This window comes from Centropristis striata, chromosome 16 (genome assembly GCF_030273125.1).
Source record: "Centropristis striata isolate RG_2023a ecotype Rhode Island chromosome 16, C.striata_1.0, whole genome shotgun sequence".
Classification (NCBI taxonomy): Eukaryota; Metazoa; Chordata; class Actinopteri; order Perciformes; family Serranidae; genus Centropristis; species Centropristis striata.
The window spans coordinates 3701174-3718794 of record NC_081532.1 but is presented as its reverse complement, the minus strand read 5'-3'; the positions used below and the strand labels follow the sequence as shown (position 1 = coordinate 3718794).

Sequence of the window (17621 nt, the reverse complement as noted above, 5' to 3'; positions counted from 1 at the left end):
AGGATTAGATCAGCTATTCTCAACGTTATAATGTTAATGTCTTTTTTGGTAATTTTGTGTCTTTTTTGGTCACTTTGTGTTGTTTTTTGGTAATTTTCTGTCTTTTCCGGTCATTTTGTGTCTTTTTTTGGTAATTTTGTGTCTTTTTTTGATCATTTTGTGGTCAATTTATGTCTTTTTTTTTTTAATTTTGTGTCTTTTTTTGGTTATTTTGTGTCTTCTTTGATCATTTCGTGTCTTTTTCTGGTGATTTTACATCGTTTTTGATCATTTTGTGTCTTTTCTGGTCATTTTGTGTCTTTTTTTGGTCAATTTGTGTCTTCTTGTGGTCATTTTTTGTCATTTTGTGGTCAATTTGAGTCCTTTTTTGCTTAATTTTATGTAATTTTTTGGTCATTTTGTGTCTTTTTTTGATCATTTTGTGGTCAATTTGATTCTCTTTTGGGTAATTTTGTGTCTTTTCTGACAAATCCCAAAGTATCAAGTTATTACTTTCCAAGGAGTCTCTGTTTTGAAGCTGACTGTTACACACTCAGGAGGTCAGAATGGACCTTTAAACTGATAGCAAAGGACTTAGATTAAAAGTAACAATAAAATATTTTAAAAATATACATAAATGCACGGACAGAGAGATGTTTTAGTTGTTGTCTGCTTCATTATTTGTCCAAAATTCGTCGTATCAGCTGAGTTTGTATGATCTGAACTGTGAGATTCTGTTCCAGTACTTTCTGATAATAATTTTAAAATAGCATAAGAATCATATATCATCTATCTATCAGTGAAGTCCCAGTGAGCTGCAACACTTGTTGCTGATTCAGGTCCTTCAGCTGTGTTCAATATGACATTGTGGCTCAAATAATCTAATGATATCAAACCATGCAATGAGGCTAACAAAAAGGAATGTTTCATCCGTTTTAATACACTGGAGCAACACCAGCTCATCTGCATGATCAGTCCCAGTCATTACAACTTGAAAGTGAAAACATGAAATATGAATCCCACAAGAAAGACTGCAAGTTTGACCAAAACTAAATTATGCATGACAAGGTCCCCATCAAAGAGACGAATGGTTTCAGTAATAGTGTTGAAATGAGACAATCACAGCTTGAGATCCAACATCAAGAGTCATGCAGAAGGTATGCGCTTAGAAGGTGAGGAATATCAAGTGGCCTGAGTCACAAAGAACATCCCGAATGCCACACACACACACACACACAGATGCACAGACACACACACACAGATGCACAGACACACACAGCAGGCCGCTTATCTGCAGCTTTTGCATCACTTTTTGCATGGGGATTTATCCTGGGAGCCCAGCAGTCAAGGGCTGAATGAAGCACCAAAGTCTGTCAGGGTCCACTGAGGAGATCAATAATGATTAACAAAATAAATTATCTGATGTTAAGGGCCCCACAGTGCAAACAATGTATTGGCGTAGACCCACAAAAGTAAATTTAACATGACAAACTATCAGATCATCCCAGATCTGTTCAGTTAGAAGGCCTCTCAAGGCGAGGAGGGGTTTTCCTCTGGGCTCTCTCACACGACCGGAGCAGATTTATGAAGTATGAAAGAATCTCTTTATCTAATTTATCTAGAGCAGCTATTCTCAAGCTTGGGATCCCGACCCCAATTGATGTCGCGAGATGATTTCTGGGGGTCGCCAAATCATTTTGGAAGTCAGCTCTGTCTCCACTGTGTTAAAGTGGTAATTTTTTTTTGTCATTTTGTGTCTTTTCTGGTCATTTTGTGTCTTTTTTGATCATTTTGTGGTCAATGTGTGTCTTTTTTGGTCATTTTGTTTCCTTTTTTTGGTCATTTTGTATCTTTTTTTGGTCATTTTGTGACTTTTTTTTTGTCATTTTCTTCCTTTTTGTGGCCATTTTGTGTCTTTTTTTGGTCATTTTGTGTCTTTTTTAGTCATTTTGTGTCTTTTCTGGTCATTTTCAGTCTTTTTTGGTCATTTTGTGTCCTCTTTTTTGGTAATTTTCTCTCTTTTTTGGGCCATTTGTGTCTTTTTTGGTCATTTTGTGTCTTTTTTGGTCAATATGTGTCTTTTTGTGGTCATTTTTTTTGTCATTTTGTGGTCAATTTGAGCCCTTTTTTGCTTAATTTTATGTCAGGAGGTCAGAATGGACCTTTAAACTTTTAGCAAAGGACTTAAATTAAAAATAACAATAAAATATAAAAAAATATATAAATTCAAAGACAGAGAGATGTTTAGTTGCTATCTGCATCATTATTTGTCCAAAATTCATATATCAACTGAGTTTGTATGATCTGAACTGAGATTCTGTTCAGTGAGACAACATGCGTGTTAAATTGGGGGTCGCGACTCAAAAAGGTTGAGAACTCCTGATCTAGAGTATCAGACTTGTAATCCTTCACAGCATTAAATGTTTGTTGAACTATTTTCTTGTTGCACTCTCTGTTTCAGCCAAATGTAATCATTACCTGAGGGTAAATCCTCAGGCTGTGACAACGACACTTGGGAGATATGCAGCTTATCGCCTAGTTAATCCACTTCAGCACCACTGGTCATTATGAGTGCGGAAATTCCCTCGAACCTGAAAGCTTGGCTGAGTTTGCCCCATACTGCAACTTAAGATAATAAAAAGCTTCTTACTTCAAACAATAGCACCCTATCAACAAGTGCAGTGTTTAATGGGATCATATCAAAGAGCATTATTCAATTTTTGACAGTCAGCATTCCTTAAAAGTACATCACTCTATCACAACTGCATACCAGAACAAATCTGTTTATGCTTTTTCACCCTCGTCTCCAAAAGATTACATGCCCATACAAAGAAACTGCATAGTCAATTACGTTTTGAGGGACACATATTTTCTCCTGCATTATCTTTGTTGTTGACGTATCACAACATATTACATTTCTAATCAAAACCTGCAAGTCCGCACAGGGAGAAGGGTCGGGGTGGATAGTTGGGTCCAAAAAACACAGGACTTTTACCCAGGAGACTGTTCATGTCTTGTGTAAAGCCAACAGTGACTTGTTGTCCTATCATATATAAAAATTTACTAATTTTACCCAAAGTAGGATGTTTTACTGAACCTAACTAAGAAAAATTCCCAGGAAATGTAATCTTGAGGAGACAGGGTTAGCTATTCTTAGATTATAATGCAGCTTTGGATCACAGGATCCTACACATTACATTGTTGGACTAAAATAAAGTCAGTTACAGCCTCTTCAATTTGAGTGTGGTGTGCAACAGGGCAGCTCTCTGGCTCTCCTAAGGTTTTTCAAGATTCATAAAATATATGTCATGTCAATATAAGGATGTCTCGATATATTGGTATTAGATAACCATACTATTCAAAAAATGAAATTTTGATATCATATCCGAAAAAACATGCATGATAATGTGGAGGAGACTGCTGTTCATGTTCCTAATTTTACCCAAAGTAGGGTGTTTTACTGAACCTAACTAAGTAGTTTTGTTTCAATTCACAATGTTAACCACTGCTTCAATAAAAAATGTGTGAAAATATGCTTCTCTGGAAATGTCATTGCAGTTCTGTTGTAGGGGAACTTAATCTTGAGGAGACAGGGTTAGCTATTCTTAGATTATAATGCAGCTTTTGATCACAGGATCCTACACATTAAATTGTTGGACTATAATGAAATCAGTTAGATCCTCTTCAATTACAGAGTGGTGTGCCACAGGGCAGCTCTTTGGGTCTCCTAAAGTTTTTCAAGATTCATAAAATATATGTCATGTCAATATAAGGATGTCTCGATATACAGGTATAAGATCGTAGAATTCAAAAATGAAATTCTGATATCATATCCAAAAAACACACATGATAATATTATGTACATTGTATTGTATTATATTGTATTGATGTCAGTCATGAGGCCTTGTTTTTTTATTTTTGGTTAATTCATCTGGTTGTCTTTTCACTATCCGTTTAGTGTAATTGTTCCTTTTTGAATGCTTTTGCACAGTTATGGTTACAGATTGTCTCTCCACCTCCCTACACTGGTATTTCAAATATTCTATAATATATATGATAATAATGTTATCGTGAATTGTTTTGGCCACAATGACCATGTCATGGAAATCCACCTAACCCTAAGTGTCAAATTAACTGTGCTGATGTCTGGAGAGGTGCTACAGGGGGAGACATCTGTGCAAAACAACACAACAGAGCTGCAATTGTTATTTTGAAAAAGTGAAATGCTGTAATGCTTTTGGCTGTTGGATCGGTCAGACATAAATAGGAGCAGAACGAAGTTGTTTCATTTGTCAGACATCTTAAGCGAAAACAGATTTCTTTGTTTCTGTCAAACAATAATTTAATGAAAAAGGCAATTATCTGAGAATGCTTTCGAAAAGTAAAGAGAATATTAAAGATGTGATTATAAAGATGAATGCATATGGTTATTGTGTGTTTTAACCTTCCCAAAAAATCATTGTTTTACAGATCCACGTTTACAATAGGAGTCACTCCAAAGATATTCAAGCACACTGTTTTTTCCTGTGGGATTTTGGGGGTCCCTGAAGAGGGCCCCTCTTTAAACTCAATATAGAACCTGTGTAGCATTTCAAAGGTTCACATAAACAGTATTAAATTGGCTTTATACCAACTAAAAACACAAATCTAATGAAATATTTGTTCTTCTTAGGTCGACTCTTAGGAAAATGTGAATTTTAATGTGCATATTTGGTTCAGGATGGGGCTGCAACTAATGACTATTTTTATTGTTTATTGTGACGTTCATTTTTCTCAACTAAAGTATTAATCGCTTGGTCTGTAAAATGCCAAAAAAAAGTAAAAAATGTCTATTCCAGTTTGTCAGAGTCAAAGCTAAGGGCTTTAAATGTCTTGTTTTTTAGTCAAGAAGCCCAAAGATATTCAGTTTAATCTGATGTATAACAGATAAAAGCAGGAAATCTCCATATTTGAGAGGCTGAAAACAGCATTTTGTACCATTTTTGCATGAAAAATGACTTTAATGATAAATCCATCATTAAAATATTTGCAAATTATTATTCTGTTGATCAACTAATGGTTGCAGGTCTAGTTCAGGATCCCCTAAAATGACTCCAACCACATAAACTAAGGAGCTCTAAAGGACAGAGAGCCTCTCAGTTTCTGCCTTTCTTTATATCAGCGACAGTGAGTGAAGAACTATCAAGGGCCTCATTAACACTCATAATTGCCTCTATAGAGGCCAAATCTCTGGAGAAACATCCTTACATCTGCTTCAGGACAAAAGACACAGGAATAAAAAAAAATTGGGGAAAAAAATCTAAAGTTTGTCCCCCAAAAATTGACTTTGGATTATTTTCAGGACTAATGCGAAGCAGAGACTAAAGAGGTTTTTTTTTTAATGAATCTGCTAAATTAGTAGCAGCTCAACAACAATTAAAAACAGCAGCACAGGGAACATTATTTATAAAAATCTGTTTCGATTTTGACATTTTTAATAGCCTGTTTACTGTGTAAATCTTGATTTTGGGACAATTCCTACATTTTAAATGACTTATGTGGCAATAAATGCAACTCAACGTCTCTTTTGACCTCTTATTTACATCTGCAGGTCTTTTTTATTTAGAGTACCACGACGTTACCTTGCACCAAGTAGTTTACTGTCTGGATCGCAAGCATTGAAATGCAAATTGAAACCACTGAGCATTTGACCCGTCGGCTGTTATTCACAGTCAAATGACAAAGTTTCACATAATGAAAAAAGAAAATAGTGCGCGCAATGAGCTCTCTCTTTATTTAAAGTGGAGGAGGAGAGAAGGGGGGTTATCCAAGGTGTTTGAGACAGATGAGGGAGGTGGGGGTCGGGGAGAGGAGGGAGGGAGGGAGGAGGCAGAGACGGTAAATTGGGCGGACACATAAAAACTGCAAGGGGCCATAGATGCTGGATCATTTGGAAAAGTCTGGCCGTTCCTGCGCACCAGCCGTCCTCACGAGCTCAACTGGAGACGGATAGGAAACCTTCAGCCCGACCCCCGTCTCTCCTCTGGTCCGGTCCGAGGTGTCGCTAAAGGATTAATGAGCCAAAAAGGCACCCAGCTTCTCCTTTAAGGCTCATTTCGACGGTTTTTCGGCTTTACGCCTGGACTGCCTTACACCTTCCCTTTCATATTCACTCCATTCGAGGATACCTGTACCTCTACTGATGGTAAGCGCTCCTCTACACTGACACATTCACACGGAACACACTCAGCAGCGCTGCTTTTTAACGGAACGTGTTCAATAATACAGGAGGAAGTGTTTTACTTTTGGTTTTTGGTGTTTGTGCGCGTTTAAAAAGACTTTACTGAGAGTTTAGGCAGGAATCCCGGCATTAATGTTCCATCATAAACGCTCATAAGAATCTAAAAGTCAGTCTTATTAGAACAGAATCGGATATAGAGTGAAATAAAAGTGTATTTGGGGACTAAAAAAGCGCAGTGATCCTGGTGGAGCTCGGAGCAGGTTAAAGCCTTTTGTGCCGGAGAGTTAGCAGTGACAAACCAACACAGTGAGGTCATTTCCAAACAGAGCGTCCAATTTCTCTACGCATGTCTTTCTTCAACACAATTAAAATATTTCCATTTTTACGATTTGCAACTTTTCCCCGAAGCTTGGCACCGATCTCTGCCGATAAAACACCTGTAACCGCTTCGTGTCATCCCGGTGCGTAAAGTGGAAGATGGAGATGACACAGCTCCGGCTTTAAAAGTTTTAAAACAACATATTTTAATTCTTAAATCGTTTTTCTTGACTATTCACGTTAATTTCCCTGCTCGTGGATACACCGTGCGTAACTGTACCAGGTTTTAAACGGCACATTTGTGTCAAGTTATGACAAAGTCTGCAAAAACAGTCGGTGCCAACACGTTAGAGTAGCACAACACATGTTATTCCGGTTTGTAATTGATCCACATTGTAGTATAAGGACTCGCATGTTTTCACCTGCCGTAACTAATGATTATAAAGTGGAATTGCGTCATTTAATACAGTAAAGCTGCAGCAGAGAAAACGTTTTGCGGCCTGCAGGCGCATGGCGTCCTTGGCACACTGCTTCACTTTTCAACTCAAGTTTCTCTGCTGTGGTGCAGGAGACTCACTGGCCAAACTTGAGGTGCGAAAGTTTTTTATATTTATATAATTATGCATTTTTAAAATCACCTGCATCTGGCAAAGATAGGTCCGGTTTTTGTTGATGATATTTTGGGTTTTACTGGACATTTATTTATATTTCAGCCCGACTCAGCTGGGAGCATTTCACTGCCAAAGTGGTTTTCTTTTCTTCGTGTTTTTTATTTTTTATTCCCCTCGTGAAAAGAATAAAATCTTCAGTATGTGAAATCCTCCTGCAACTCATCCTTTCTATCGGACTCTTTGCCTCTCAGAACAGCTAACAAAACCATTAACCTGGTTTCAGTGATCTCACTGACTGTGAATGTTCTCACTGTTGAACTGCTCACTGGGAGCAAATAAAATCCCAAACCTGCACTATCCAACAACAAGAGACGTTACAGCTCTCTGTTTTATGTCTTTCAACACAAATGAGGATATTGCGTTTTTGTTGGGCACACTGTGAACTGATTATTTACACTCCTGTCAGCTTTACTTACAACAAAAAACTATCACATTTCTTAAAAAACAAAAAAAGACAGTGTTTGTTTTTTTCTTTGCAACTGTTGCCCATTATCTGGAGAAGCATTCACAATCTTTACTTCCCAATGTGTATATTGTAAAACATAGTATTTGCACAAACCAAATAATAAGATTTGAAGTGAAAACAGAAGCAAAGTACAGAACAATTCCCATGACTGCAGACGTGTTGGTAAACCGATTACTGGCATAGAAAATGATAAAAATCAGGCCAGAGATTTGGCTGTTCTCGTGGTAACCTGTTGCCCTCCTCCCTCCCACCTCCTCGTCTTCCCTCCCACCATCACTGTCAAATTCCTCAGGAAACACATCTGAAGAGCCATGTGCATAGTCTGATCACATTATCTCTGGTCAGAGAGAGAGAGAGAGACAGAGAGAGAGAAAGAGAGAGAGAGAGGCCAAGGGGGACGGAGCAAAGCCAAGGGCAGTTGACTGCTCTGGGCCTAATTGCACCCTGGTCTGCATTTGTTGTTGCAAAATGTGTCTCTGTCTGTCGCTCAGTTCAAACGTCTTCAGAGAGAACGGAGCGTGGAGCTTCTTTTTAGCATTTTATGAGCTTTTGAATGCTGCTTTGCTGTCGATGTTTGATCCAGAGGAGTAAATGTGAGTACACAACGTGGATAAATGTGGTGGAAAATGGTTTGAAAGAACGAAACAGGGTTTGGTGCAACTCCAAATTTTTTTTTTTTTTTTTTTAAATCACAGGGCCAAGCAAAAATGACTTTTTCCAGAGTTGAAAGTTCCTCCCTGCCTGCCTTACATCTTCTTTCATCATCATCGCACCACTTTGAGTGTCTGTCTGTTTTAGCCTGCAGCTTTGTCAGTGGCTGGTTACAGTTACAAGATGTTCTGTATGGTCAGTGTTTTTGAGTGCTATGAATCCCTGTAATCATGGGAGAGGCCCTCGCTGTACAATGAACGTTTGTTGTAAGAGATGTGCACACACACACACTCGCACACTCGCATACACACACACACGTTATCCCCCCACCCCATGGGTAATAGAGCTGATCATGTTCTGAACCCTCCTCTCTCTTTGCCACAGTTCTCACGAACATGCGAGCGGTGGCACACACTCGTGCATGCACACCGTTTAACTCACGCACACACACACACACACACACAGTGAACATCACCCTTTTCTTCACACACACTGGATCTAGTGTCATGACCGAGAAAGAGGGGCGGGTCAATCGCAGGTCAAAGTCTAATGCTGTTAGGAAAAAGATCCTTGATTGCAAGTACAGTGAGCCATGCAGGGGCCGAGATAATCGCACAGATACAAACCCAGACATGCTCACACACACATAGACTGTATGTTGCACACACACACACACATAATGTTCCTGTTAATGTGCATCCTCACTGTGTAGTAATGCTTGGGTGCTCTCCAGTGGAACAGGCTCCAAATGATGACCAAAGACGCTCCGGAGTAGAAATGTTCTGTGGTGCTGTTGTTGTGGTCACTGTGTTAAAAAATTGGGTAATTTTATTAGTATGATTCAACAGCATTTAACACATTTAAGTGACGCGTAATAGGATTGAGTCATTAGAGCTGTGTTGCTGTGCTTGTTAAATCAACCAGAAGGGGGAAAAAAGCACAGCTAAAGGTTGATTTATTTTTTATTTTTAGGAAGGTATTTTTAAGATTCCTGTTACTCAAACGGCTCTCAAGGAAAATGTCCTTGATGTGGTGGTTATTTGAGATGAAAATACACACAGCAGGGCTGAATGTAAGAGTCTCCCACTGATGACAGTGGAGTCAAAGAGCAGCAGGCCTGTCATCAGCGTCACTTCAACCTGTGTGATCCCTCAAGTGGGCCAGCGTTACTAAGAGATGAGGCCCTTTTCACATGCGTGTATTCGGTTCCTTGTCTCAAATCGGTGATCTCAGAGTCGCTCGGAGGGATAAAGGTTGACTGAGTTCACTTGGAGACGCTTTCTGTAAGCAAACAGCCCTCTTGTTTTGGATATAGATTTTACCACTCCTGATCAAAGTTGTGTTATCTGCTCTTTGGTCTTGAGTGAGAACATGTTTTTTTTGATGCACTTATCTTGTGTTTTTTTCAAACTTTGCTGCTTTTGAAGCATGTTTCTTATCAATCCTGTGGACTAGCTGTAATAATGTAATGTGGTGTGTTCTCAGTCTGAGGTGAGTGTGAAGCATTAGCTGCTGTCTCTGTTGTGGCACATACCTCCTTACATTCCAGTTAACAGTAAATAGCTAGCTTTGCCCATGAGCCAAAATGATAAGCCTTAAAGAGACACTGGGTCTCTCTCTTACCCACACACACACTTACACACATGTATCTCCTGCAACTCTGTCAGTAAATAACATGTAACTGCACTGAGTTTATAATTTCATTTGTTTTTATGTGTCTTTTAGGAACAGGGTCACTCCAACGTTCTCCTGCAGCCGCCCAGCACCACCTAACATTTCCTGGAAGAACGTGTCCATTGCCTGCTCCCAACAAACATGGACTGTTTTCCCATGCTTTATTTTCTGTCGGTAAGTAAGTGGACCATGCCAATTCAATTTGTGGCATGTGACACGTTGCCGCATCTTGAATCCACCCCCCTTACACTTTCCTCTCTGTCCACTGAGTCACTGATTTATGTGGCATTCATCCAGACTTGAACTGAAAGTCCCTATGGGGTGTTGGGTAAGGCTCTTCTTGAATGAGGAAGAGGCTTTTTTTTTTTTTTTTTTGGTTAAATGTGTGGCACATAGTCTTTGGTTTGCCCCATGGCTTGTTAGAGGAGACTGCGAGGGACCGCGGCTCCTTATCGAGTTAAGAATTTGCTCTGACCCCGGGGCTGCCTCTTCTATTTGTCTAATCATAGTGGAGGAGGGAGGAGACGAGGGGGGAAGGGAGGGAGGGAGGGAGCGAAGAGGAATTCAGATTCCATTCAAAAAAGTTGGGTTCTTGAACCAGCTGTTTACCTTTGGAGGATGTCGCCAAAGATAAACTGCGAGTGGTCTATCTGATCGGGGACTGCTTTACTGTAAACAAGGCAGACCGGACTATTAAAACCAATTAGAGTCTGTTTCAGTGGGGACAGTTAGAGGGTGTAGTGGAGCTGGTGGAGACACGTAGAAAAGGGACAGCAAATATTTCACGTCAGTTCAAATTTAAGGCTTCTTCATTATCTTGTTTTTTTCGTGTTTCTCTAATCTTTTTATCTGTGCTGCTCCCCTCAGAGACATCATGATTCCTGGTAATCGAATGCTGATGGTCATTTTAATATGCCAAGTCCTGCTGGGAGAGAGCAACCATGCTAGTCTGATACCTGAAGAAGGGAAAAAGAAAGTACCGGGCCTGCAGGGTCGTTCGGCCGCTCAGAGCCATGAACTGCTGCGGGACTTCGAGGCCACGCTGCTGCACATGTTCGGCCTCAAGAAGCGGCCGCGGCCCAGCCGCTCGGCCTCTGTGCCCCGCTACCTGCTGGACCTCTACCGGCTACAGTCAGGGGAGGCTGAGGAGGCCGGGGCGCACGACATCGCTTTTGAGTACCCGGAGAGGTCAGCCAGCCGGGCCAACACTGTGAGGGGCTTCCACCATGAGGGTAAGGGAGAAAAATGGAGGATTCTGGTATCGTGTGTTGTCAGGATTGAACTTTTTTGTAGTTATTTCTACAAAATGTGAGCACTGAATTGCGTAGCTATGCGATAAATTTATGTAGCATAGAAACCCGGAGCATTAAGGGGAGCTGGACGGCACAAATTTAGGGCTTTGGCCTAGGAGACCAGTGATTGTCCTGTTGGAAATGTCTTTACTTAGTTAATTTAAGCCTGAAGCTCTTTTCCTAACCTTAAACAAGTGGTATTGTGATCGAAACTTAACCAAGTAGTTTTGGTGCCTAAACATAACCAAGTAGTCCCATGTTTCAAATCAACTTTATTTATAGAGCCCTTTAAAACAGCATTAGCTGATGCAAAGTGCTGTACATTATCTCAATTTTAAAAACCACAAAGAACAAATAAAAACAAAAAAAACAGAGCAAAGGCTCATGTTGAGTTAAAAGCCAGTGGATAAAAAAAAACAAGTAGTTTTGGTGCCTAAACATTACCAAGTAGTTTCAAACCAACTTTATTTATTGAGCCCTTTAAAACAGCATTAGCTGATACAAAGTGCTGTACATGGCAGGGCAGAGCAACAATAAAAACAGAGAACAAGTAAAAACAACTAAAACAAAGTGAGTCTCATGCTGGGTACAAACCAGTAAGTAAAGTGGGTTTTAAAATCAATCTCAATTTTAAAAACCACAAAGAACAAATAAAAACAACTAAAACAGAGCAAAGGCTCATGTTGAGTTAAAAGCCAATGGATAAACATAACCAAGTAGTTCCGTGTTTAAAACAGCATGTTGCATAACTTTTCGTTATTAAGAATCTGAACCCGTTCTTGAGAATATGTTGTATCTAGAAGGTGGACATTAAAAAGCACAAACACCTAAAGAATAAACTCTTGTCATGAGTAGGAAGAAAGTGACAAATGCATGGTGTCAGCAGAGAAACATTACGCCATACTCTGTTGCCAGGCATTCCAATGATTTTGGTAGTAATGTATTTCATTAGCATGGGCGAGGACTGCTCAGTATTCAGTGTAAAAAAAACATGTCCTACATCCCTTGAAACATGATTGTAAGGCGGCTCCACCCATCTCACCATAACCCAGGAATCTAAGGATGTGGTCACCAAACACTGTCTACAGAGGGGTAAAAAAAATCTGCTAGACAAGCTCTCAAGAGCCTCATTTGACAAAACTCTGCATGTTTGGTTAGCAGCTGAAGGAAAAGCATACCATCATATTACTGACTTACACTTCTCACCCCACCCAGCAGAACATGGCTTAAAAAAGCCCGGTGTTGGCCTGCGACTGGAGTGCGCTCCTCTCTCATGTGTCTAGTTTATATGGAGGGCTCTTTTAGAAGGACCTTCCTCAACGTGCAATTATCTTTAATGCTACTCTGCAGCCTTCTAAATAAAGCCCCCGCTGCCAACAATGTGGGTGCCGAGAGCAGACGCTGCAGCTCTCTGCAGAGATGGAAAAACCGTCTCAGAAGCTGGTGTGATAGAAGCACTGGAACGTTAGAAGGCTTTCTGTTTATTGTGACTTGGATCTGCTTAGTTTTAGCGACAAACGCAGAGGTTTCAATTAGGCTTGGAGGGAATCCAGCGTTCCCCGATCTGTTAAATGTAAGTTGGGGTTGGAAAGCGAGACTGAAACATGTCGGGTAAATGCTTGAAAACGGCCTCTGGCAGAGGGACAGAGGTGATGTACCGGACCAGTGAGGAAGTGATCTTGTAGCGCAGTGAACGGAGCAAACGGTGGAGCTTTAGGGCTCCAGAACATGTCCGCCCTTAGGGGGAGGAGTGAGGAAGGAGGGATGAGTCAGCCTTAATGGGGCTTGTCAAACACACTGCTAGCAGTAGCACACGACAACACACACTTACACGACAACGTAGCACGGTTAGATAGGAAGAAAGAGCACCGCCACTGGAGGTGGAACTTCTGCCTGTGATGCAATGTGTGTGTGTGTGTGTGTGTGTGTGTGCATGCATATATGTGTGTGTGTGTGTATTAGTTTGTGCTGCTCTCTGCAGGCATTTACCCTCCTTCTTCTTTGCTAAACTATGTTAATAATACGTTTTGAAGCCCTCTGAGTGGGAGTGCTCGCTTTCATGGAAGCACCATTGTGCGATAGTGTGATTCAGTTGACTGAGCTGTCCAAAACACTGTGAGTTATTACACTCTGCTGCAGATGGACACACGGGTCATACAAAGTCTGGAAAGTGCTTAAAAGTTTGGAAAATGCTTAATATGAACTGTGAGGTTTCCAAGGTATGTCGGGATATGCCTGAAGTTAATTATTTGATTAGATTTTTTATCATAATTTGATGTTTTATCCACACAATCACTCACGAATACCTAACTTTTTTATATATATATTTAAAAAAAAAAATTAAAAATCTCTTCATCATATGTTTTTTGTGTCTTACACAAGACATGGAGAAGACCAGATGCTTGATTAACCCACATTGGCCCCACGTTGATACTTTTACATTTTATATTTCACTTAAAATGTAATTTCAAATGATCATTTTACTTCTTTTGCATTTTTTTTTACAGTTGCACTTTTATTACCAACTTAGATGTGATGATAGTAGCTATGAAAAGTGGATATTTTTAGTTCAATTGCCTTAAAAATGCATTATTTCTCTGTGTTTTCTACAGTTTAAAAGTTTTGCACTATTCCTTAATTTATGGTTATTACAAGCGTTTACTACGGTAATATTACATTTTTAATTCTCCGCCCTGTTTCTTTTTTTGTGTGATATATTTTTTATGATTTTTTTTACAGTTGCACTTTTATTACCAACTTAGATGTGATGATAGCAGCTTTGAAAAGTGGATATTTTTAATTTAATCACCTTGAAAATGCTTGAAAAGTTGAAAAATTTACTATTTTACTGAATTGTATGAAACATGTGGACATTAACTACATGATAGATAAACTATGTAACCATTCATCTCGAATCAAGCAAGAAAGTTGTGTTTCCATGAATGATTTTGTGACTTAAACTGGAGGAAACATGCAACATTTCACATTTTGAACAAGCTTTGGTTGGAGGATCTGAACACACTGCATTCCCCTACAAGCCCTCCTTTCCCATGGGCTTCAGATAAATGAGATTCTACTATATTGTCTGACTCCTTAATGATTATTCATGATGAAAATGATAAACGTCTTAAGTGAACAAACTGCAGAGCTAATCAAAAACACAGCAGGTTTTAATAATGAGAACCACCTGGGTAAGATTAGGGCCTGGGTGTGAAATAACAGGGGTGGATTGAGCAGGAAAATAGTAGACACAACATTCCTTTCCCCAACAATGGTGATCTTGCCAGAAATCTGCAGACTGAGCGTGGAACAGGGAGCCTCCACTGTGTTTATACTGTAGCTGTGGTACGTTAATCACCACCCTCCTTGTAATGCATGTTTCAGCAAAGTGCTCAGAGAAAGGCATTGAGAGAAGGGCTGGATAATCCTTATAGATAGATAAGGAAGCGTGGACGCTGTATATTTATATTCCTGGAGATCCCAGAGGCCTTGAAAAGTGTGCGTGTGCATTCTTTTGTATCAATTAAGCCGCGTTACAGTGAGGAAGTGTGATTGTTTTATCTGTTGGCACTGTTTGGAGGGTGAATAACAGCTGAACTGTGAGCAAGAGATACAGTTTCTACATGGAAACTTTAATATCTGAAGATTTTTTATTTTTTTAAAGATTTATTTAGACTTTCTACACATTGTAGTAGTTCTGAACATTATGATGTGGCTAATCAAATGTCCCTCTTTTAAAAAAAAAAAATTTAGCCATTGAAATTTTCAAACAAAGTATCACATTTTCATTTATTTTTTTATTTTTTGTATTTTTAACATTAGGTATTAGGTGTTTCTGATGCAATTTGACAGTTTTACTGTAATTTCTACAAACATTTTTTTACAGTGTACAGGAGATAGATAAGGTTCTATCTCAACTCAACTCAACTTTATTTGTAAAGCAATTTAAAAACAACCACAGCCGCAACAAAGTGCTGTCCATAAACAAGCAAACAAGAACAATAAAATAAATAAAACACTAAATAAAAACTAAAATAAATAGTTTAACTGCTTTTTAAAAAACAATTTAAAAAACAATAAATAAAAACAAACCATAAAACACTAAAACAAGAGCAGAGTCTCATGCGTGGTTGAAAGCCAAGGAATAAAAATAGGTTTTAAGATTAATTTTAAAAATGGACAGTGAGGAGGCTTGTCTGATATGCAAAGGCAACTTATTCCACAGCTTCCGTTTAGACCTCAGTACCTCCAGGAGCAGCAGATCAGCTTCATTCTTCATTCTCATTCATTCTCACACATAATGTTACATTTAGGGCTGGGCGATATGGACCAAAAGTCATACCCCGATATATTTAGGCTGAATATCGATATACGATGATAATTTAATCGCAAAGTGAGAGCAAATGTTCAGTCAAAGTCAAATATGACATGTCACAAGGGGTTTTATTGAAACTTTTTGTTTAAGTGAACATAAATACTGTATAACAACAGGAGCACCTTTTTGTTTTTACAAATCAAAGCTCCATAAAGTGCACATTTAATTAAAAAAATATCTTAAATAAAAAAAGCCTATGAAATAAAGTAGGCCAATCTTTTTCTGAAATAAATATATGTATATGAGAAAAGAATAACGAACATTACAGAAGAACTAAATATGACAAACCCTAGAATGGGCAGCATTTGTACATAAAGAAAGAAAAAAAATTTAACTATATCGATATATGTGAAATGGTCTAATTTCATATCACATTTAAAAATATCGATATATATCTATATATATCTAACCTGTGTCCTTCTTGTTTCAGAGCACATGGAGAGGGTTCACGACGTGGACGAGGGAGAAACGGCGCCCCTTCGCTTCCTCTTCAACCTCAGCAGCATCCCCGAGGACGAGCTGCTCTCCTCGGCCGAGCTGCGTCTCTACCGCCACCAGATCGACGAGGCCATCGCCAGCGCCTTCTCCTCCTCCGGCGACCAGGGCCTCCACCGGATAAACGTGTACGAGGTGCTGAAGCCGCCGCGGCCCGGCCAGCTGATCACGCAGCTGCTGGACACGCGGCTGGTTCGCCACAACGCGTCGCGCTGGGAGAGCTTCGACGTGAGCCCCGCCGTGCTGCGCTGGACCCGCGAGGGCCTCCCCAACTACGGGCTCGCCGTGGAGGTGCTGCACCTCAACCAGACGCCGCGCCACCAGGGCCGGCACGTCCGCGTCAGCCGCTCGCTGCACCGCGAGCCCGGCGAGGACTGGGAGCAGCTGCGCCCCCTGCTGGTCACCTTTGGCCACGACGGGAAGGGTCACCCGCTGACCCGCCGGACCAAGCGCAGCCCCAAGCCGCGGGGACGCAAACGCAACCGCAACTGCCGGCGCCACGCGCTGTACGTGGACTTCAGCGACGTAGGCTGGAATGACTGGATAGTGGCGCCCCCTGGCTACCAGGCCTATTACTGCCACGGGGAGTGCCCCTTCCCTCTGGCGGACCACCTGAACTCTACCAACCACGCCATTGTTCAGACACTGGTGAACTCTGTGAACAACAACATTCCCAAGGCCTGCTGCGTCCCCACAGAGCTCAGCGCCATCTCCATGCTCTACCTGGACGAACACGACAAGGTGGTCCTAAAAAACTACCAGGAAATGGTGGTGGAGGGCTGCGGCTGCCGCTAACACACAAACTAGCAACAACTCGGACTGGCGACATTGGAAAAAAAACAAAAAAACATGGACGCTAAAAGAAATCAGAAGGTCTTTACTCCCAAAAATGTTCACTTGGACCCTTATTTATAACTTTTATGTTGAGGTGTATGTTTGTCTCACTTTTTTTTTTTGTTTCTCTGACAATATGATCATATATTTTGACAAAATATATATATTTATATCTACATATTAAAAATAAATTGAGTCCTTATTTTAAACATAAAAAGCTGTACAACTTTTCATAATGTACATTAGATTGTATAAGTTTTTTTTATTGAGAAAATAGTAAAAACAATCTAAAAAAGTAAAAAGTTTATTTACTGGTAATATTTATTGCTTTCATATGATATACATTTTGGAGATAAAAAATAAAAACATGAATTGCTTCCAATAACACATTCCAGCAGATCACGAGATGCACCCTTTGTCTATCGGAGTAAATCAGAGAACATTTATTTAACTTCCTAAAGAAACAGAATCAGAAATGTTCATTCACTTGGATCAACCTCTTTACGTTAAAATTGATGGTTTTTAATAAGCCCCTTAAACAATTTACTTTCTTGGTAAATACCTATAATCTACTATTTGGGGTTGTAAAGAATAAAAGTCAACAGTAATGATCTATTACTGCTTTAATGGGAATTAAGATTTAAAT

At 39.9% G+C, this 17621-nt stretch overlaps 1 protein-coding gene across 1 annotated transcript; it reads left to right on the top strand.

Annotated features, from left to right (window-relative positions):
* The first annotated feature begins 6147 nt into the window (after positions 1 to 6147).
* Positions 6148 to 17277, top strand: bmp4 (bone morphogenetic protein 4). Its single transcript, XM_059352682.1, has 4 exons — positions 6148 to 6163; positions 10031 to 10153; positions 10847 to 11211; positions 16077 to 17277. Exons 3-4 carry the CDS (start codon positions 10854 to 10856, stop codon positions 16934 to 16936), a joined length of 1218 nt encoding a protein of 405 aa, XP_059208665.1. The 5' UTR covers positions 6148 to 6163; positions 10031 to 10153; positions 10847 to 10853; the 3' UTR covers positions 16937 to 17277.
* Positions 17278 to 17621: the final 344 nt, after the last annotated feature.